This window comes from Euprymna scolopes, chromosome 12 (genome assembly GCF_053919585.1).
Source record: "Euprymna scolopes isolate OS-2025 chromosome 12, ASM5391958v1, whole genome shotgun sequence".
NCBI lineage: Eukaryota > Metazoa > Mollusca > Cephalopoda > Sepiida > Sepiolidae > Euprymna > Euprymna scolopes.
In genome coordinates, this window is record NC_136493.1 from 136,365,835 (window position 1) to 136,390,457 (window position 24,623).

Genomic DNA, 24,623 nt, shown 5'->3' on the forward strand with positions numbered 1-24,623 from the left:
TTTATTTTTGTCATATAATAAGTATGTTAATATATAAAGCAGCTGATAACATCATAAAATTATCATAAAAACGTAATATATAAAATGTTTTCATTACTAAAATGTTGTAAATTCTAAATGTATTAAAAAACACTGTATATCTTCGTTTTCACCACGTATGTAGCTTTTTCACCATGTATGAGAAAGTACATAATTGGATATATATATATATATATATATATATATATATATATATATATATATATATATATATATATATAATTCTTTTGTACCTCTGAAGGGTCATTAAGGCTAACATAGGCATAGATATGAGTTAAAAAGATAATTTGCATCGAAACAAAACAAAATACACTAAGATTCGTAACACGTAATGCCAAGATGACCTACTACGAAAGTAGACTTTCCACACCGAGAGTAAGTACTTCCCGGTTTATTTATGCACATCGAAAGAAAGATGAATCAACACTCACCCAAAACTTTTTGCACTGCAAAAAAACTTGTTAATATCTTTGCCGCTTTTGGTCAATAGTCAGTGGGTCGATACATTTTTTCCTGTCTGATCGTCGTTGTTCCTGAGTTGATCTGCGTGTGAGTGTATAGTAGTCAATGCGACAATACCATAGTAATCGTTAGTAAATTGGATTACTTAAGAGGAACGGCTCATCAAGAATTTGTTTACGTTGGACTTGAAGACAACCATATTGTAGTCAGCTGCAAAAGGAGGAAAACAGTAGAGACGTCCACATGCATGCAATTTTAAGAAAGTAGCTTTGATCATGGAATCTACGTCTAGGTTTAGGCACAGAACAGGGGATTTAGACTAAAATTAACGCATTATACAGCAGGAGTGTCAAACTCAAACTCTCCTCAGGGCTATATGAGTCGATTTATATTGCTTAATGGGCCGCAAAAGTTGAATACATTTAAGAAAAACTTGTGCTATCTTTATTTTTTTATTTTTGGAAATTCAAGTAATAATGTACATAGATTAAAAAAAAAAGAATATAACGAAAATTTTTATGAGCTACATCTATTTCGATAGAATAGCAAAAAAAAATGCATTATGCATAAATTCAAACCTGACATTCATAAACAAAAATTCAGACTTTCACTGGTTTGACGTCTCTTTATATTGACAATTTCTTGTATGTGTGATTAATACATTTTTTGAGTTTTATCAGTTACAAAAAAGTGAATGTACAACAGAAAATAGCTTAACAGTTTTAAATCGTGAATATTTCACATATGTTAAAAAAACATTACATTCAAACAACATAATCAGCACGAAGCCGGTAGATGATATTGCCGAAATATTTATTTTTAAATCGAATACGATCGTAATAGATTCCTGCCTGATTGTCGAGATTTCGCACACCTTAACTTTTTCTTTTTTTTTTGTTTGGGTGGGGGTATATTTGTACACTCGGCCCACCTCCATAATTTCCTTTAGAATGACGCCTTTAAAAAGTTTTCGACTATGCTAAGTAAGAAAACCTCATTCAAATTTGACAGAGACAAATACTTATAGAGAAAAAAACTGTATTATGCACTATAGTTTACTGTAATGTACTAGTTGCTAAGTTTATACGCACTCGCGATACTCAGATCTAATTTACTCTCACCGCCATTGTCAGCCTTGAATTTTTTGTTTTTCTAGCATTTGCGGGTGGTTATGCCGACAGCGATTATCGCGGTTAAATTTGGGGTAATTATTACCCCGCCTCCAAAAAAGGGGTTCGTCTATTCCGAAAGCCGTTCGTTACATGGGGATGCTGGGGGTGTATATTCTGAAAGTCGTTCTTAGGATGGGAAATTTTATGATTTCTATTCCAAACGCTGTTCTGAACATGACAATACTCAAAGAAGTGAAGTGAAAAAGTCGTAATTGTTTTGTTTTACACGTTAAAAAAAACGACATAAAACTGGAATTTAATTTAATACTATTGATAATAGAGTTGAAAAGAAGAGAAAGACTTGAACAACAAAGGGAAACAGCTAGGGCTGCAATCACTGATTTCGATCACTCTAAACAGTTCAAAGACAGTGAGAATCCAACTTCTAAAACTTATTTTTTTTACTTCCATTATTAATCTAATGGGCCTTTTTTCGTAATTTTTCTAATGATTATGATTTACGCATTCCATTAATTGCGTTTATTTTAAAGTTCAAACAATATCTGCATGTTATCACCCCAAACCAGCACTAATCGCCACTGATTGTTTCATTTCAGCCACGGCCGCCAGTATCCGCAATTGTTTAGGACGGCAGTGGCCATCAACGACAACCGTAATTTACTTTTTTGCGAGGGGTCAGGCTTCCACCGGGAAATGCCGGTTAACGGACCCTACTAGTTTTTTTTCACAAGACTTCATCCGACTGAAAATTGTATCCTTCCACTTCTACTATACACGAAAACGTACCAAACTCATGCCAATGTGTTGTGGGAGAACAGCAGATCATTTGTTCGTGCGAGCCACATGAAGTCCAAGTGATGCGTGTTGGCCATGCCTGTTATGCAGCCTAACATCACAAGTGCATTTCAGAACTTTATATTACCGCATTAGCCGAAGACCCAACATATAAAATCAACAGTACGTTCTCTTAAACGACATAGGCTAGTTCGAAATGAATGTTTTTGTTTCAAGCACAATTGCAACATGACACTTAATTTTTTATTTTAAACCTAAATGCAAGTCATTATCACTGCACAAGGAGTAAGGCGAAGTATATAGCATCAAGAGTATGTTCTTTGATAGAACAGAGGCGCGTTCAAAATAATTGTTTCAGTGTAGAGCACAGTTGAACCAAAATACTTGATATTTGCATTTTAAATTTTGCCATTGGTGGATCATTGTTAAATCCCGGGCAACGTCGATTTTCTTTACTAGTATATACTATACTAAATATATTTTATAATTCTCACTATTTTCGGTTTAACGGGACAAAGTACATAATGGAACACACACACACACACACACACACACGCACTAACACACACACGCGCATATATAAAAGAATTATATACAATTTAAAATATATTTTGTGATTTTTATCATTATTTTCAATATAGTATGTTGGTATTACGGTAAAAAGTACATATATGGTCAAAAGTACTGGAAGAAATGCAACAAGTGCATCTGCCGTCGTAACAGGAGATTCAGCTGTGCCAGAAAAAGATGCCAAGGAAACGGTAAATAAGATTATTGTATTTATTGTCAAAAAATATATCTGAAAATAATACTCAGAGATAATCGACAACTTATTAAAATTCACCATTATTTTCGAATTTGACTATATTAGATTATGTCAAAAAAGTTACAATAATATTATATTTCCATAAAAAGTAAAACATAAATAAATTACAACAGAAAACATAGAAACAATTGTAAGTTTATTTTGTAATATAGTTTCTTGTATAAAAAACATGTTAGTATACAAACGACTTTTAACACCATAAATTTATGATAAAACGTTATATATAAAACGTTTTCGTAATGAAAATATTGTAAATTCGAAATAGATTTTAAAACGTATATCTTTGTGTTCTACCACGTATGTAGATATGACCAGGGAAACAGATATATCTATTTCTACCACGTATGTAGATATGACCAGGGAAACAGATATATCTATCTCTACATTTTTTATAAAAGAAACATTGTCTGTGTGTCTGCGAGTTCATTTTCTATAGACTCGTTCACAGCTATGCCGATATTTATAAAAATTGTCACGAAGGTACTTCATGTGCCTGAAAATGGTTTTAGATAGGTTTTGTATCGGAATGTTTTCGATAAGTAGATAATTGAAATAATCCAACGAAAAAAGAAATAGCCGATTTAGATAAAAGTTAACGCATTATACAGTCTAACATCACAAGTGCATTTTGGAAGTTTTATTATGGCACTATACTGACATAAAATCAACAGTAGGTCCTCTGATACGACATGGGTGTGTTTGAAATGTTTTTTTAAAGCACGGTTGCACCATGACACTTGAGTTTTTATTTTATTTTAAATTTAAATTCAAACCATTATCACCGCACAAGCAGTAATGCCAGGCATATACAATCAAGAGTATGTTCTGTGATATGAAAGGGGGCGTTGAAATAAATGTTTCCGTTTAAAGCACCATTGAGCCATGATACTTGACTTTTGCATGTTAAACTTTTATTCAGGCCATTATGTATAAAAATAATTTTATAAAATCAGCAGTAGGTTCTCTACAGTGCAATGTAGACTCCAATGTATTATGCACTAAGTCACTGCGCACACACATGTAAAGTTTCCTCCCTGTGCACCGCAATGGCTCCTCAGCTAGATTAGGCAATCAATTCATTTGATCGAAAAATGGAAGATTTCATCAATTTTGATGACAAAAAAATAATATAGGACTATGAAACATTGGTTGATCATCATTAAATCCCAGGCAACATAGGGTCTCCCTACTAGTATATACTCTTCTAAATATATTTTGTAATTATCATCATTGTTGGTTTAACAGGCAAAAATGCATAATGGAATATAAATATAAAGAAGTATATACAATTCTAAATATATTTTGTAATTTTTATCATTATTTTCAATCCAGTATGTTGGTATAACGGTAAAAAGTACGCAATCGGTCAAAAGTTCAAGAAGAAGTGCAACCAGTGCACCTGCGGTCGTAACGGGAAATTTAAGTGTACCACAAAAAGATGTCAACAAAACGGTAATTCAAATTATTATTATATTTTTTTTACTCACCTTTACCCCAAACAAGTTATATCGCCACTTGAATGTAGGGGGTTACTAATTGGGACTATGCTTAATAAAGATTAACAAGATATTGGTTTACGTTAGGTTTGAACTTCTGCATGTTAGTACAGTTAGGGAAAGAGGTGGCAGGACTGAAATTCCAAAGTTTAGCTGTGGAGAGAAGCTATTAGATTAGAAAGCTTTCTGGCATTTAGTGACATCAATAGCGAAGTAGTACGTCACTATCACGTTGACAAACCGGTTCTCACCAGTTCACCGGTTAAGCAACGTTGAGCCTGGCCAGTACCAGATAGGTTACCATCTGAGAAGGCTAGGCGCTGTATGTATCTTCTGGGAATGTTGGGCGTGGGGATAGCACCCTCACCCTGAAAAAAGAACTCCTCGCTACAAAAGCATTTACAAAGTTGTGGATGGCCAGTGCCCTTTAAGGGGATCATCGTTATGGAGCAGTGAAGGGGTGTAATTTTGTTGCTAAGCGGGTTTGTCGAATATGTACGTCGAGTGGGCACAAGTGCAATAAGTTCATCAGAGACACTTCCATTAAAATAAGTATAAATCAGACACAGGAATGCAATTGCAACGATGGGACGGATATGCCCATAAAGTTATGAACATACCTACGACGCGAGCAAACCGGGCTGAACTGCTAGGAAAATGTAAATAATAACTGGATATATAAACAAAATACAAAGCAAACGAATAAAAGAAATGGTAGAATATAATTTATTGTAAATAAAACATATTAGAAAACAATATTTAGAGACAATCGACAACTTCTTAAAATTACCAATATTTTCGATTTTGTCTATATAAAGTTTTGTTAAAAAAGCAACTCGCAAAATATAATATATTCATAAAAATTAAAGCATTAACAGATTACAATCAAAAGACGTAAATACAATAGTAAATATAAGAAGGAACAGGCGATTTGGACTAAAGTTAACGCATTATACAGCCTAAGCTCGCAAGTACATTGGAGAAGTTATATTATCTAATCAACGAAACGCACGATATGTAAAACCAACAGTAGGTTCTTTGATATGACAGTGGCGCGTTCGAAATGAATGTTTCTGTTGAAAGCATAATTGTATCATAGTGCATTACTTTTTTAAAAACATAAATTCAAGTACTTATCAGCGCACAAGCAATGAGGGCAGGCATATAAAATCAAGAGTTTATTCTGTGATACAACAGAGGCGAGTTCAGAATAAATGTTTCCGTTCAGAGCATAGTCAATGAAACCCAACAAAACAAAATGGCCCCGCTCGTATAATGCATTCGTGCCCTATGCTTTGATACAATACATTTTTTTACAATTTTACTTTGATAAAATAAATGTTAAGTGATTGTGTCATTTAACGAGCCGCACTATTTGTTAAATAGTATTTACAAGTAGAATTGGAGTTTTACAATATCATTTTTATTAAATTGTTAGGTGAAAGTACAATATAGTCACAAAACATCCCCCCTCCTGACGTTAAATAATATGTTTTTAAATATTAATCTTATTATTTCATGCAAAAGTACATGTTGTTTTTGTTGCAGTTCACTCGTAAACACCGATTTCACCAATTTCTTATAATCTCCTAGTTTTTCGTAGTTTTTTGGATATGTTAGTCTTTTCACCATAAGACTTAAGTAGGAACCATTTGTTTTACGTGAAATTCAATATTTCGTTCGCCCTCATAATATAGAAAGACCAATCGCCTGTTTACGGCAAGAAGTGTGGCTTCTTTTTTTAATTTGGTCTTGAAAAATAATCATTGTCTGGCAACTGTGTATCTCGGCCCGTGTCATATATAAAGTGGCAAACCCGCTATAACTTACTCTTTTTAAGTTATCACTTTTTTTATTTTATTTTTTTTTTATTATTATTATAATAATAATAATAATAATATAGTAATTTTTTTCAAATGCAAAAAATAAATTTGAAAACTTTAGAAAACCGAGTAATGCTGATAATCTTTTTTTTATTAAATAAAAAATCAATAACTGCCGCGTAAATTCCTGTTTTATTCATATATATTCTCTAGAGTGTAATGATTTTGGCATTTCTTCCAAAAAATACCTCTACTTAAACCATGTTTATTATTATTATTATTATTAACATGGTTTAAGTAGAGGTATTTTTTGGAAGAAATGCAAAAATCATTACACTCTAGAGAATATATATGAATAAAACAGGAATTAACGCGGCAGTTATTGATTTTTTATTTAATAAAAAATAGATTATCAGCATTACTCGGTTTTCTAAAGTTTTCAAATTTATTTTTTGCATTTGAAAAAAATTACTATAAATTTGATGTAGTCCGGTTAGATAAATTGTTTTACATGTTTTGAGATAAGGATTAGTAATAATTTTGATTGTTTTGACTGTTGCTCTCATCTTGGTAATTGTTCTCACAATAGAATATTTTCCGAGCCTTACATTTTGCTGAAAATTACCCAAAAGCAAGACCATATACATATACTTATGGAAACATAATATTTTGCCCTAGAAAAATTGTGGGGCTTGAGCCCCGAAGTGTTAAAGGGTAAAAAGCACCCCTTTTTAGGGCTAACTTATTTTCTCCAAAAATTCACACGTCTAAATAGAGGTTTTGAATGGTATCGAATTCAAATTAATGCACCGTTCGTTATGAAGCGGTGTCATTTGGCTGTTTTACCCTGATTTTTTTACATCAGGCCATGGGTTAAAATGGGGAAAATAGCCAAAATCAGTCGTGGAACCATATCGTTTATGGCTTGTTATAAAATGATTCTCTTTTCTAATCCACTGAAGATCAACCTCGCTGTCCCTGTATTATACTGATTGAAGGAACAATTTTTATCAATTTGAGCTGATTTTATCATTTTTTTCCTACCGGATTATATTACACACTGGATTTTAAATTCTGACTATTGGATTCCTTTCAAAAAAATATTTTTCGCTTTTCGGATTACCATTGAAAGAGTGTTCAAATACGGAAGAATGTTATTCCCGGTTTGTTTTTGTTCTTTTCCACATTTCCTACATTTTTTCGCATTTCTTCACCCGTTTCTTAATGTACATGAACATTTTGCAATTTATGACTCTCATAAACTGTAGTTGAATCTAATGCCTCAACCAGCACAGTCTAGCCTAGCTACAATTATAATTTGCCAATTTCTTTCTGTACTCTGATGAGAAGAATAGCAAAAACAGCATTCTTTGAAACTGCGTGGAATAAGGACTTTGAAAATTGTTTTCAGTGGTATTGTGTCTAATAATAAATTTAATTGCAAATTTTAATTTACAGTTTTAATTCCATTTCTTTCACACACACGCGCGCGCGCACATACACAGCGCACGCGCGCACCCCCTCCCCCATATATATATATATATATATATATATATATACATATTATTCTACAATTATTTTGCAATTTTTATCATTATTGTCTATCCAGTATGTTACTATAACGGTAAAAAGTACGGATATGGTAGAAAGTACTGGAAGAAATGCAACAAGTGCACCTGCCGTCGTAATGGGAAATTCAGCTGTACCAGAAAAAGATGCCAACGAAACGGTAAATAAGATTCTTTTTATTTATTGTCAAAATATACACTTGAAAATATTACTCAGGGATGATCAATCATTTATTAAAATTCACCGTTATTTTCGAATTTAGCTATATATTTGATTTTGCCCAAAAAGCTACTCACAAAAAATTAATATTTACATAAAAAATAAAACATAAATAAATTGCAACACACGGACATAGAAACATTGTCTGTGTGTCTGCGAGTTCATTTTCTATAGACTCGTTCACAGCTATGCCGATATTTATAAAAATTGTCACGAAGGTACTTCATGTGCCTGAAAATGGTTTTAGATAGGTTTTGTATCGGAATGTTTTCGATAAGTAGATAATTGAAATAATCCAATGAAAAAAGAAATAGCCGATTTAGATAAAAGTTAACGCATTATACAGTCTAACATCACAAGTGCATTTTGGAAGTTTTATTATGGCACTATACTGACATAAAATCAACAGTAGGTCCTCTGATACGACATGGGTGTGTTTGAAATGTTTTTTTAAAGCACGGTTGCACCATGACACTTGAGTTTTTATTTTATTTTAAATTTAAATTCAAACCATTATCACCGCACAAGCAGTAATGCCAGGCATATACAATCAAGAGTATGTTCTGTGATATGAAAGGGGGCGTTGAAATAGATGTTTCCGTTTAAAGCACCATTGAGCCATGATACTTGACTTTTGCATGTTAAACTTTTATTCAGGCCATTATGTATAAAAATAATTTTATAAAATCAGCAGTAGGTTCTCTACAGTGCAATGTAGACTCCAATGTATTATGCACTAAGTCACTGCGCACACACATGTAAAGTTTCCTCCCTGTGCACCGCAATGGCTCCTCAGCTAGATTAGGCAATCAATTCATTTGATTGAAAAATGGAAGATTTCATCAATTTTGATGACAAAAAAATAATATAGGACTATGAAACATTGGTTGATCATCATTAAATCCCAGGCAACATAGGGTCTCCCTACTAGTATATACTCTTCTAAATATATTTTGTAATTATCATCATTATTGGTTTAACAGGCAAAAATGCATAATGGAATATAAATATAAAGAAGTATATACAATTCTAAATATATTTTGTAATTTTTATCATTATTTTCAATCCAGTATGTTGGTATAACGGTAAAAAGTACGCAATCGGTCAAAAGTTCAAGAAGAAGTGCAACCAGTGCACCTGCGGTCGTAACGGGAAATTTAAGTGTACCACAAAAAGATGTCAACAAAACGGTAATTCAAATTATTATTATATTTTTTTACTCACCTTTACCCCAAACAAGTTATATCGCCACTTGAATGTAGGGGGTTACTAATTGGGACTATGCTTAATAAAGATTAACAAGATATTGGTTTACGTTAGGTTTGAACTTCTGCATGTTAGTACAGTTAGGGAAAGAGGTGGCAGGACTGAAATTCCAAAGTTTAGCTGTGGAGAGAAGCTATTAGATTAGAAAGCTTTCTGGCATTAGTGACATCAATAGCGAAGTAGTACGTCACTATCACGTTGACAAACCGGTTCTCACCAGTTCACCGGTTAAGCAACGTTGAGCCTGGCCAGTACCAGATAGGTTACCATCTGAGAAGGCTAGGCGCTGTATGTATCTTCTGGGAATGTTGGGCGTGGGGATAGCACCCTCACCCTGAAAAAAGAACTCCTCGCTACAAAAGCATTTACAAAGTTGTGGATGGCCAGTGCCCTTTAAGGGGATCATCGTTATGGAGCAGTGAAGGGGTGTAATTTTGTTGCTAAGCGGGGTTGTCGAATATGTACGTCGAGTGGGCACAAGTGCAATAAGTTCATCAGAGACACTTCCATTAAAATAAGTATAAATCAGACACAGGAATGCAATTGCAACGATGGGACGGATATGCCCATAAAGTTATGAACATACCTACGACGCGAGCAAACCGGGCTGAACTGCTAGGAAAATGTAAATAATAACTGGATATATAAAACATACAAAGCAAACGAATAAAAGAAATGGTAGAATATAATTTATTGTAAATAAAACATATTAGAAAACAATATTTAGAGACAATCGACAACTTCTTAAAATTACCAATATTTTCGATTTTGTCTATATAAAGTTTTGTTAAAAAAGCAACTCGCAAAATATAATATATTCATAAAAATTAAAGCATTAACAGATTACAATCAAAAGACGTAAATACAATAGTAAATATAAGAAGGAACAGGCGATTTGGACTTAAGTTAACGCATTGTACAGCCTAAGCTCGCAAGTACATTGGAGAAGTTATATTATCTAATCAACGAAACGCACGATATGTAAAACCAACAGTAGGTTCTTTGATATGACAGTGGCGCGTTCGAAATGAATGTTTCTGTTGAAAGCATAATTGTATCATAGTGCATTACTTTTTTAAAAACATAAATTCAAGTACTTATCAGCGCACAAGCAATGAGGGCAGGCATATAAAATCAAGAGTTTATTCTGTGATACAACAGAGGCGAGTTCAGAATAAATGTTTCCGTTCAGAGCATAGTCAATGAAACCCAACAAAACAAAATGGCCCCGCTCGTATAATGCATTCGTGCCCTATGCTTTGATACAATACATTTTTTTACAATTTTACTTTGATAAAATAAATGTTAAGTGATTGTGTCATTTAACGAGCCGCACTATTTGTTAAATAGTATTTACAAGTAGAATTGGAGTTTTACAATATCATTTTTATTAAATTGTTAGGTGAAAGTACAATATAGTCACAAAACATCCCCCCTCCTGACGTTAAATAATATGTTTTTAAATATTAATCTTATTATTTCATGCAAAAGTACATGTTGTTTTTGTTGCAGTTCACTCGTAAACACCGATTTCACCAATTTCTTATAATCTCCTAGTTTTTCGTAGTTTTTTGGATATGTTAGTCTTTTCACCATAAGAATTAAGTAGGAACCATTTGTTTTACGTGAAATTCAATATTTCGTTCGCCCTCATAATATAGAAAGACCAATCGCCTGTTTACGGCAAGAAGTGTGGCTTCTTTTTTTAATTTGGTCTTGAAAAATAATCATTGTCTGGCAACTGTGTATCTCGGCCCGTGTCATATATAAAGTGGCAAACCCGCTATAACTTACTCTTTTTAAGTTATCACTTTTTATTTATTTTTTATTTTTTTATTTTTATTATTATTATTATTATAATAATAATAATATAGTAATTTTTTTCAAATGCAAAAAATAAATTTGAAAACTTTAGAAAACCGAGTAATGCTGATAATCTTTTTTTTATTAAATAAAAAATCAATAACTGCCGCGTTAATTCCTGTTTTATTCATATATATTCTCTAGAGTGTAATGATTTGGCATTTCTTCCAAAAATACCTCTACTTAAACCATGTTTATTATTATTATTATTAACATGGTTTAAGTAGAGGTATTTTTTGGAAGAAATGCCAAAATCATTACACTCTAGAGAATATATATGAATAAAACAGGAATTAACGCGGCAGTTATTGATTTTTTATTTAATAAAAAATAGATTATCAGCATTACTCGGTTTTCTAAAGTTTTCAAATTTATTTTTTGCATTTGAAAAAAATTACTATAAATTTGATGTAGTCCGGTTAGATAAATTGTTTTACATGTTTTGAGATAAGGATTAGTAATAATTTTGATTGTTTTGACTGTTGCTCTCATCTTGGTAATTGTTCTCACAATAGAATATTTTCCGAGCCTTACATTTTGCTGAAAATTACCCAAAAGCAAGACCATATACATATACTTATGGAAACATAATATTTTGCCCTAGAAAAATTGTGGGGCTTGAGCCCCGAAGTGTTAAAGGGTAAAAAGCACCCCTTTTTAGGGCTAACTTATTTTCTCCAAAAATTCACACGTCTAAATAGAGGTTTTGAATGGTATCGAATTCAAATTAATGCACCGTTCGTTATGAAGCGGTGTCATTTGGCTGTTTTACCCTGATTTTTTTACATCAGGCCATGGGTTAAAATGGGGAAAATAGCCAAAATCAGTCGTGGAACCATATCGTTTATGGCTTGTTATAAAATGATTCTCTTTTCTAATCCACTGAAGATCAACCTCGCTGTCCCTGTATTATACTGATTGAAGGAACAATTTTTATCAATTTGAGCTGATTTTATCATTTTTTTCCTACCGGATTATATTACACACTGGATTTTAAATTCTGACTATTGGATTCCTTTCAAAAAAATATTTTTCGCTTTTCGGATTACCATTGAAAGAGTGTTCAAATACGGAAGAATGTTATTCCCGGTTTGTTTTTGTTCTTTTCCACATTTCCTACATTTTTTCGCATTTCTTCACCCGTTTCTTAATGTACATGAACATTTTGCAATTTATGACTCTCATAAACTGTAGTTGAATCTAATGCCTCAACCAGCACAGTCTAGCCTAGCTACAATTATAATTTGCCAATTTCTTTCTGTACTCTGATGAGAAGAATAGCAAAAACAGCATTCTTTGAAACTGCGTGGAATAAGGACTTTGAAAATTGTTTTCAGTAGTATTGTGTCTAATAATAAATTTAATTGCAAATTTTAATTTACAGTTTTAATTCCATTTCTTTCACACACACGCGCGCGCGCACATACACAGCGCACGCGCGCACCCCCTCCCCCATATATATATATATATATATATATATATATATATATATATATACATATTATTCTACAATTATTTTGCAATTTTTATCATTATTGTCTATCCAGTATGTTACTATAACGGTAAAAAGTACGGATATGGTAGAAAGTACTGGAAGAAATGCAACAAGTGCACCTGCCGTCGTAATGGGAAATTCAGCTGTACCAGAAAAAGATGCCAACGAAACGGTAAATAAGATTCTTTTTATTTATTGTCAAAATATACACTTGAAAATATTACTCAGGGATGATCAATCATTTATTAAAATTCACCGTTATTTTCGAATTTAACTATATATTTGATTTTGCCCAAAAAGCTACTCACAAAAAATTAATATTTACATAAAAAATAAAACATAAATAAATTGCAACACACGGACATAGACACAGTTGTAAGATTATTTATATGTATTTGTTATTGGTATATTTATATAATACTTATATATACTTAATTATAATATTATTTATTAGTATATAAAGCAACTAAGATTATGTTATTAATTGTCCAAAATACAACTTACAATATTACTCAGGGATGATCAATAACTTCTTAAAATTCACCATTATTTTCGAATTTGACGATATTAGATTTTATCAAAAAAAGTCAGAATAATGTAACACATAAATAAATTACAACATAAAGACATAGATACAATTGTAATATTATTTATTGATATCTTTTTGTTGTATGACAAACATATAAAGCAACTTTAAACATCATAAAATTATCATGGAAACGTTCTCATTATGAAAATGCTTTAAATTCTAAATGTACTTATAGTGTAGCATTTGTATCTCAGTTTCTTTCCACATATGTAGATATGACGGAAGAAAGCGCGTAATGAAATATATTTCTAAATATATCTCTCTTTATCTATATATCTATAAAAGTGAACGTGTCTGTGTGTCTATGTATCTGTCTGTCAGTGTGTGTGTACATTTCTCTACGCCATAACTCTGTCAATTTTTAGTCTACAGACTCGAAATTTGATATACAAGGTACTGAGATTTGGGAAAATTGATGTGAGCAGTTTTCGGCAAGAAATTTGGCTGTAAAGCGGTCAAAGTTCAACGATTTTACTTTTGAGAACTCTATCAAACTCCTCCGACAATTTTGGGTCTAAATACTTTAAATTTTAGATATAGGTTCCTTGGACATGGATCTAACTTAATAACTTGATTTGAGTCCAAAAAATAAATGATAAGGGGTCATAATAGGGGACAAAGTAAAAAAAAAATTACCGTTTTTTTTCTTTGCTCAGCATACACCTCCAACCCCCCGGGCAAAGCCGGGCACCATGCTAGTTATTATATAAAATAAAATTTCTGTGTGTGTGTTTGTGTAACAGTTCGTTTCTTTTGAGTCGGAAATGGCCGAACCTATAATAATTAAATTTCATGCGAAGGTACTTATGTGCCTGGCAGGATTCATCAACAAAGTTTGTATTAGAATGTCTTTGACAAATACTCATAATCGATAATCGAAATAATCCGATGGAGGAAGAAGCAGACAATGTGGACTAAAGTTAACGCATTATAAGCCTAACCTCACAGTTCATTTTAGAAATTTTCTTCCCGCACTACCTGATAAAAAAAAAAATTCAACCGAAAGTTCTTTTTGTTTAAAGCTCAATTTCTGCCATGGTACTTGACTTTTTATTTTAAATTCAAACCATTATTACCGCACAAGCAGGTAGGACGGACATATAAAATTAAGAGTATGCATTGTGATATGACATGGTTGTGTTCGGAATAAATGTTTCGGTTTAGAGCACAATTGAAACATTATAATAGACTTTTGAATTTTAAACTTTAATTTAAGCCATTATGTTAAACAATAATTTGATAAAATCAACAGTTGGTTCTCTACAGTGCAATGTAGACCACAATGCATTGTGGACTAAGTAAATATAAGAACTTTATATGTGTTTGTGTCTATATGTGTGAGAGTTTGTTCTTTATGAACTCGAAAATTGCTTAATCGATATTTCCGAAATTTCACACGAGTATACTTTATATGCCTGGCAGGGTTCTTAGATTGTTTTTTCATCGGAATGTCGTTGACAAATATCGATAATTGAAAAGATCCGATATAAGAAAGAACAGACAATTTAAGCTAAAGTTAACGCATTATACAGCCTAAACTTACTAGTGCATTTGAGAAGTTTTATTACCGTACTACCCGCATAAAACCAACAGAAGATTCTCCGATATAAAAGAGGCGCATTCAGAATGAATGGTTTTATTTAAAGTATAATGGCACCATGACATTGACATTTTTATTTAAAACTAAGATTCAAGTCATTATCACCGCACAAGTAGTAAAGCCAGACATATAAAATCAAGAGTATTTTTTCATCTGAGGGTGGTGCATTCGGAATAAATATTTCGGTTAAAACACAATTGAAACATGATACTTGACATTTGCATAGATTTGCGAGAACGTACTGAATGGAATATATGTGTATAGTACTACATACACTTCTAAATATATTCTGCAATTTGTATAATTATTTTCTATCAAGCATGTTGGTATAACGGGGGAAAGTACTGGAAGAATGCAACCAGTGCACTTTCTGTTGTAACGGGAAATTCAACTGTACCAGAAAAAGATGCCAATGAAACGGTTAATAAGATTTTTCTATTGTCGAAAAAAAAAAATGCAACCAAAATTATTACTCAGAGATGATCAATAACTTATTAAAATTTACACTTATTTTCGAATTTGACTATAATAGATTTCGTCAAAAAAGCTACCCAGAATAATATAATATTTACATAAAAAATAAAACATGAATAAATTACAACACAAAGACATAGATGCAATTATTAGTTTATTTCATAATATATATATCTATCTATCTTTTAACCAACATGTTAGTATATAAAGCAACCTCAATCATCATAAAATTATCATAAAAACGTAATATATAATACGTTTTCATATTGAAAATGTTTCGAATTTTAAATGTACTTTAAAAATGTATACTTTTCGCTTTTTAAAACAACAAAAAAAAAAGCATTTAGAGTTTCAACATTTTTGCTACGTTCGGCTTCATCCACTGATTGTTGGTCAAGTCCAAAACATGAATGATTGACAGAAACTCTCGAGGATCCAGATCAAATTCTGCAAGAGTACCATTTTTTTCAGTTTCGCCTTCTTTTTCACTTTTTGCAGTGGATTGCTGTACTAATATAAGAAACATGCATTTTCTCTTTTATTAAATTTTTCCATTACACCAAATTGGCCACTGCAACGCGTGGCAGGGTACAACTAGTATATATATATATATATATATATATATATATATATATATATATATATATATATATATATAATTCTTTTGTACCTCTGAAGGGTCATTAAGGCTAACATAGACATATATATGAGTTAAAAAGATAATTTGCATTGAAACAAAACAAAATACACTAAGATTCGTAACACGTAACGCCAAGATGACCTGCTACGAAAGTAGACTTTCCACACCGAGAGTAAGTACTTCCCGGTTTATTTATGCACATCGTAAAAAAGATGAATCAACACTCACCCAAAACTTTTTGCACCGCAAAAAAACTTGTTAATATCTTTGCCGCTTTTGGTCAATAGTCAGTGGGTCTGTACATTTTTTCCTGTCTGATCGTCGTTGTTCCTGGGTTGATCTGCGTGTGTCGTTAGGAACGTCTAAAAATGGCGTCGATCGGCTTTTCCTCTATTCGCAATCTTCATCTACTGTCATCTTAGTGACTATTTTGGTTTTGATGGCATTTTTGAGCATGCGCTGTACCTTTTATGATACACCCAACGTCACCAATCATTTACGATTTGATTTCAAGTCTGCATTTCTTTAGCAATATCATTCACTAGTTTCTAGATCTTCACTCCAATTCCGTTGTTCAAATTCGGTTATGTTGGTATTTCTATGTTTACTAAAAAAAAAATTAAATGTTAGAAGCTGGTCTAGTCGAACCATCTTCGTATTTGTAAATTCTACTTGAAGTCTGGGTAGATATTGGTTTCTATGTTTTCCTTTATACTTCAATCGCTTCTTGTTTGCGTTCAAATAAAATTGTAACGCTCACTTCTTCATTGTCGCTCCGTTATTTTTCGACGGGTTTTAGAATTATATGAGTTATTGTTTTACTATCTTTTTTCATTTGCTGTATACAATTCATTTAAAATGTCTTTGCTGTTTTTTTTTTACGGTACGGTTTTCGTTTGTTTAACTTTGTTTAGCATACGCATTTTCTAATTAAAAATATTGGCTGATGAATTCCAAAGTTTAATCCAGTTCAATCCGAATAGGTGTGTACATGTCTTATAACGTACGCTTTTAATTTTTTAAATAGTTCTATTCAGATCTACTGGTAAATGTAATCTTCCAATAAAATCAATCATATTAAATATAATCTTCCAATAAAATCAATCATATTACCGGCCAAAGTACAAACTGGATTCATGTTATCTGCAACGTCAGTTTGTTAAATTTTTTCCACGTATGTAAATTTATTATTGAAATGTCTGACCCAGTATCCACTGTAATTTCACGTTTTTTGTTTATTTTTACAAAAGAATAACCACTTTTCACGGTCTGGATGCCAATCAAGGATAAGGATTAATGAGTGTATAGTAGTCAATGGGACAATATCATAGTAATCGTTAGTAGTGGAAATTTGGTAAATTGGATTACTTAAGAGGAACGGCTCATCAAGAATTTGTTTACGTTCGACTTGAAGACAACCATATTGTAGTCAGCTGCAAAAGGAGGAAAACAGTAGAGACGTCCACATGCATGCAATTTTAAGAAAGTAGCTTTGATCATGGAATCTACGTCTAGGTTTAGGCACAGAACAGGGGATTTAGACTAACATTAACGCATTATACAGCAGGAGTGTCAAACTCAAACTCTCCTCAGGGCTATATGAGGCGATTTATATTGCTTAATGGGCCGCAAAAGTTTAATACATTTAAGAAAAACTTGTGCTATCTTTATTTTTTTATTTTTGGAAATTCAAGTAATAATGTACATAGATTAAAAAAAAAAGAATATAACGAAAATTTTTATGAGCTACATCTATTTCGATAGAATAGCAAAAAAAAATGCATTATGCATAAATTCAAACCTGACATTCATAAACAAAAATTCAGACTTTCACTGGTTTGACGTCTCTTTATATTGACAATTCCTTGTATGTGTGATTAATATATTTTTTGAGTTTTATCAGTTACAAAAAAGTGAATGTACAACAGAAAATAGCTTAACAGTTTTAAATCGTGAATATTTCACATATGTTAAAATAACATTACATTCAAACAACATAATCAGCACGAAGCCGGTAGATGATATTGCCGAAATATTTATTTTTAAATCGAATACGATCGTAATAGATTCCTGCCTGATTGTCGAGATTTCGCACACCTTAACTTTTTCTTTTTTTTGTTTGGGTGGGGGTATATTTGTACATTCGGCCCACCTCCATGATTTCCTTTAGAATGACACCTTTAAAAAGATTTCGACTATGCTAATTAAGAAAATCTCATTCAAATTTTACAAAGACAAATACTTATAGAGAGATAAAAACCTGTATTATGCAGTATAGTTTACTGTAATGTACTAGTTGCTAAGTTTATTCGCATTCGCGATACTCAAATCTAATTTTCTCCCACCGCTATTGTCAGCCCTCAGGTTTTTGTTTTTCTAGCATTTGCGGGTGGTTATGCCGACAACGATTATCGCGGTTAAATTTGGGGTAATTATTACCCCTCCTCCAAAAAAGGGGGTTGTCTATTCCGAAAGCCGTTCGTTATATGGGGATGTTGGGGGGTGTATATTCTGAAAGTCGTTCTTAGGATGGGAAATTTTGGATTTCTATTCCAAACGCTGTTCTGAACATGACAATACTCAAAGAAGTGAAGTGAAAAAAGTCGTAAAAAAAGACGACATAAAACTGGAATTTAATTTAATACTATTGATGATAGAGTTGAAAAGAAGAGAAAGACTTGAACAACAAAGGGAAACAGCTAGGGCTGCAATCACTGATTTCGATCACTCTAAACAGTTCAAAGACAGTGAGAATCCAACTTCTAAAACTTATTTTTTTACTTCCATTATTAATCTAATGGTCCTTTTTTCGTAATTTTTTTAATAATTATGATTTACGCATTCCATTAATTGCGTTTATTTTAAAGTTCAAACAATATCTGCATGTTATCACCCCAAACCAGCACTAATCGCCACTGATTGTTTCATTTCAGCCACGGCCGCCAGTATCCGCAATTGTTTAGGACGGCAGTGGCCATCAACGACAACCGTAATTTACTTTTTTGCGAGGGGTCAGGCTTCCACCGGGAAATGCCGGTTAACGGACCCTACTAGTTTTTTTTCACAAGACTTCATCCGACTGAAAATTGTATCCTTCCACTTCTACTATACACGAAAACGTACCAAACTCATGCCAATGTGTTGTGGGAGAACAGCAGATCATTTGTTCGTGCGAGCCACATGAAGTCCAAGTGATGCGTGTTGGCCATGCCTGTTATGCAGCCTAACATCACAAGTGCATTTCAGAACTTTATATTACCGCATTAGCCGAAGGCCCAACATATAAAATCAACAGTACGTTCTCTTAAACGACATAGGCGAGTTCGAAATGAATGTTTTTGTTTCAAGCACAATTGCAACATGACACTTAATTTTTTATTTTAAACCTAAATGCAAGTCATTATCACTGCACAAGGAGTAAGGCGAAGTATATAGCATCAAGAGTATGTTCTTTGATAGAACAGAGGCGCGTTCAAAATGAATGGTCCAATGTAGAGCACAGTTGAACCAAAAAATTTTTTTTTTTTTATTCAATTTTCACCCCAAACAAGGCACAGTGCCACTTTGAAGTAGGGGGCTACTATTAGGGAATTAATTAGCGGGGTCATTATGAAGGGAGAAGAGTAGAAAGATGTTTGTTAACATTACACTTGAACTTCTGCATATCATTGCAGTTGGGAAAGCAGAATCCCGGAAGGGAGTTCCAAAGACCCGCAGTTCTGGGGAAGAAACTATTGGAGTAAAAGGCTTTCTTGCACCTAGGGATCTCCACTGTAAAGGGATGAGACTTAGTAGCTTGTCGGGTTTGTCGGGGGTAGTTACGTCGGGGAGGTACAAGTGTTTGCAGTTCGTCAGAGCATTCACCGTTAAAGTATTTGTAGAACAGGCAGAGGGATGCAACATCTCGTCGATGGGACAGAGGTTGAAGCCTAGATGACAGTTCAGGACCTATCAGGTTGGCGACTCTTTTTTGAATCCTGTCCAGGAACGAGAGACAAGCAGCAGATGCACCAGCCCAGATGTGACAACAGTACTCCATACATGGGCGAATGGTTGCCTTATAGAGGTATAGGATACTGGCAGGCGTAAGTAGTTTTCTAGCACGGTAAAGGGAGCCAACCTTCCTTGCAGCAGCCTTGGCAATGCTCTCAATGTATCTATTCCAGTTCATATTCCCTGTAAACGTTAGGCCGAGGAGTTTAAAAGAAGTACTTTCAGGCAATGTATTCTTGGCCATTGCTATTGGTGGTAGAGAAGGTTTCTTGTAGTTATTGAAGGAAAGAAGCTTAGTCTTAGCAGCATTGAATGAGACCAACCATTTTTGTCCCCATTCCACTACGGATTGGAGGTCATCCTCTAGTGTTTCTGCCATTTTCTTGATATTTGCGTTTTAAATTTTAATTCAAGCCATTGGTGGATCATCGTTAAATCCCGGGCAACTTCGATTTTTTTTACTAGTATATACTATACTAAATATATTTTATAATTCTCACTATTGTCGGTTTAACGGGACAAAGTACATAATGGAATACACACACGCACTAACACACACACACACACACACACACGTATATATAAAAGAAATATATACAATTTTGAATATATTTTGTGATTTTTATCATTATTTTCAATATAGTATGTTGGTATTACGGTAAAAAGTACATATATGGTCAAAAGTACTGGAAGAAATGCAACAAGTGCACCTGCCGTCGTAACAAGAGATTCAGCTGTACCAGAAAAAGATGCCAAGGAAACGGTAAATAATATTATTGTATTTATTGTCAAAAAATATATCTGAAAATAATACTCAGAGATAATCGACTATGTATTAAAATTCACCATTATTTTCGAATTTGACTATATTAGATTATGTCAAAAAAGTTACAATAATATTATATTTCCATAAAAAGGAAAACATAAATAAATTACAACAGAAAACATAGAAACAATTGTAAGTTTATTTTGTAATATGGTTTCTTGTATAAAAAACATGCTAGTATAAAAACGACTTTTAACACCATAAATTTATGATAAAACGTTATATATAAAACGTTTTCGTAATGAAAATATTGTAAATTCGAAATAGACTTTTAAAACGTATATCTTTGTGTTCTACCACGTATGTAGATATGACCAGGGAAACAGATATATCTATTTCTACCACGTATGTAGATATGACCAGGGAAACAGATATATCTATCTCTACATTTTTTATAAAAGAAACATTGTCTGTGTGTCTGCGAGTTCATTTTCTATAGACTCGTTCACAGCTATGCCGATATTTATAAAAATTGTCACGAAGGTACTTCATGTGCCTGAAAATGGTTTTAGATAGGTTTTGTATCGGAATGTTTTCGATAAGTAGATAATTGAAATAATCCAATGAAAAAAGAAATAGCCGATTTAGATAAAAGTTAACGCATTATACAGTCTAACATCACAAGTGCATTTTGGAAGTTTTATTATGGCACTATACTGACATAAAATCAACAGTAGGTCCTCTGATACGACATGGGTGTGTTTGAAATGTTTTTTTAAAGCACGGTTGCACCATGACACTTGAGTTTTTATTTTATTTTAAATTTAAATTCAAACCATTATCACCGCACAAGCAGTAATGCCAGGCATATAAAATCAAGAGTATGTTCTGTGATATGAAAGGGGGCGTTGAAATAAATGTTTCCGTTTAAAGCACCATTGAGCCATGATACTTGACTTTTGCATGTTAAACTTTTATTCAGGCCATTATGTATAAAAATAATTTTATAAAATCAGCAGTAGGTTCTCTACAGTGCAATGTAGACTCCAATGTATTATGCACTAAGTCACTGCGCACACACATGTAAAGTTTCCTCCCTGTGCACCGCAATGGCTCCTCAGCTAGATTAGGCAATCAATTCATTTGATTGAAAAATGGAAGATTTCATCAATTTTGATGACAAAAAAATAATATAGGACTATGAAACATTGGTTGATCATCATTAAATCCCAGGCAACATAGGGTCTCCCTACTAGTATATACTCTTCTAAATATATTTTGTAATTATCATCATTGTTGGTTTAACAGGCAAAAATGCATAATGGAATATAAATATAAAGAAGTATATACAATTCTAAATATATTTTGTAATTTTTATCATTATTTTCAATCCAGTATGTTGGTATAACGGTAAAAAGTACGCAATCGGTCAAAAGTTCAAGAAGAAGTGCAACCAGTGCACCTGCGGTCGTAACGGGAAATTTAAGTGTACCACAAAAAGATGTCAACAAAACGGTAATTCAAATTATTATTATATTTTTTTTACTCACCTTTACCCCAAACAAGTTATATCGCCACTTGAATGTAGGGGGTTACTAATTGGGACTATGCTTAATAAAGATTAACAAGATATTGGTTTACGTTAGGTTTGAACTTCTGCATGTTAGTACAGTTAGGGAAAGAGGTGGCAGGACTGAAATTCCAAAGTTTAGCTGTGGAGAGAAGCTATTAGATTAGAAAGCTTTCTGGCATTTAGTGACATCAATAGCGAAGTAGTACGTCACTATCACGTTGACAAACCGGTTCTCACCAGTTCACCGGTTAAGCAACGTTGAGCCTGGCCAGTACCAGATAGGTTACCATCTGAGAAGGCTAGGCGCTGTATGTATCTTCTGGGAATGTTGGGCGTGGGGATAGCACCCTCACCCTGAAAAAAGAACTCCTCGCTACAAAAGCATTTACAAAGTTGTGGATGGCCAGTGCCCTTTAAGGGGATCATCGTTATGGAGCAGTGAAGGGGTGTAATTTTGTTGCTAAGCGGGGTTGTCGAATATGTACGTCGAGTGGGCACAAGTGCAATAAGTTCATCAGAGACACTTCCATTAAAATAAGTATAAATCAGACACAGGAATGCAATTGCAACGATGGGACGGATATGCCCATAAAGTTATGAACATACCTACGACGCGAGCAAACCGGGCTGAACTGCTAGGAAAATGTAAATAATAACTGGATATATAAAAAATACAAAGCAAACGAATAAAAGAAATGGTAGAATATAATTTATTGTAAATAAAACATATTAGAAAACAATATTTAGAGACAATCGACAACTTCTTAAAATTACCAATATTTTCGATTTTGTCTATATAAAGTTTTGTTAAAAAAGCAACTCGCAAAATATAATATATTCATAAAAATTAAAGCATTAACAGATTACAATCAAAAGACGTAAATACAATAGTAAATATAAGAAGGAACAGGCGATTTGGACTTAAGTTAACGCATTGTACAGCCTAAGCTCGCAAGTACATTGGAGAAGTTATATTATCTAATCAACGAAACGCACGATATGTAAAACCAACAGTAGGTTCTTTGATATGACAGTGGCGCGTTCGAAATGAATGTTTCTGTTGAAAGCATAATTGTATCATAGTGCATTACTTTTTTAAAAACATAAATTCAAGTACTTATCAGCGCACAAGCAATGAGGGCAGGCATATAAAATCAAGAGTTTATTCTGTGATACAATAGAGGCGAGTTCAGAATAAATGTTTCCGTTCAGAGCATAGTCAATGAAACCCAACAAAACAAAATGGCCCCACTCGTATAATGCATTCGTGCCCTATGCTTTGATACAATACATTTTTTTACAATTTTACTTTGATAAAATAAATGTTAAGTGATTGTGTCATTTAACGAGCCGCACTATTTGTTAAATAGTATTTACAAGTAGAATTGGAGTTTTACAATATCATTTTTATTAAATTGTTAGGTGAAAGTACAATATAGTCACAAAACATCCCCCTCCTGACGTTAAATAATATGTTTTTAAATATTAATCTTATTATTTCATGCAAAAGTACATGTTGTTTTTGTTGCAGTTCACTCGTAAACACCGATTTCACCAATTTCTTATAATCTCCTAGTTTTTCGTAGTTTTTTGGATATGTTAGTCTTTTCACCATAAGAATTAAGTAGGAACCATTTGTTTTACGTGAAATTCAATATTTCGTTCGCCCTCATAATATAGAAAGACCAATCGCCTGTTTACGGCAAGAAGTGTGGCTTCTTTTTTTAATTTGGTCTTGAAAAATAATCATTGTCTGGCAACTGTGTATCTCGGCCCGTGTCATATATAAAGTGGCAAACCCGCTATAACTTACTCTTTTTAAGTTATCACTTTTTATTTATTTTTTATTTTTTTATTTTTATTATTATTATTATTATAATAATAATAATATAGTAATTTTTTTCAAATGCAAAAAATAAATTTGAAAACTTTAGAAAACCGAGTAATGCTGATAATCTTTTTTTTATTAAATAAAAAATCAATAACTGCCGCGTTAATTCCT

The 24,623-nt window shown here is 32.8% G+C and overlaps 1 protein-coding gene across 41 annotated transcripts in view; it reads left to right on the forward strand.

The window, feature by feature from the left end:
* LOC145291506 (uncharacterized) overlaps positions 1-24,623 on the forward strand; it is a 351,327-nt gene that overhangs the window by 231,831 nt on the left and 94,873 nt on the right. For 38 of the 41 annotated variants that reach the window (XM_080137468.1, XM_080137469.1, XM_080137432.1 and 35 more), the window contains 7 exons: positions 3,071-3,190; positions 4,588-4,707; positions 8,184-8,303; positions 9,433-9,552; positions 13,039-13,158; positions 20,926-21,045; positions 22,444-22,563. In XM_080137468.1, the coding sequence (XP_079993594.1) occupies positions 3,071-3,190; positions 4,588-4,707; positions 8,184-8,303; positions 9,433-9,552; positions 13,039-13,158; positions 20,926-21,045; positions 22,444-22,563 (840 nt within the window). The remainder of the gene's footprint in view (positions 1-3,070; positions 3,191-4,587; positions 4,708-8,183; positions 8,304-9,432; positions 9,553-13,038; positions 13,159-20,925; positions 21,046-22,443; positions 22,564-24,623) is intronic. The other 3 variants (XM_080137451.1, XM_080137452.1, XM_080137457.1) reach the window with 3 other exon arrangements.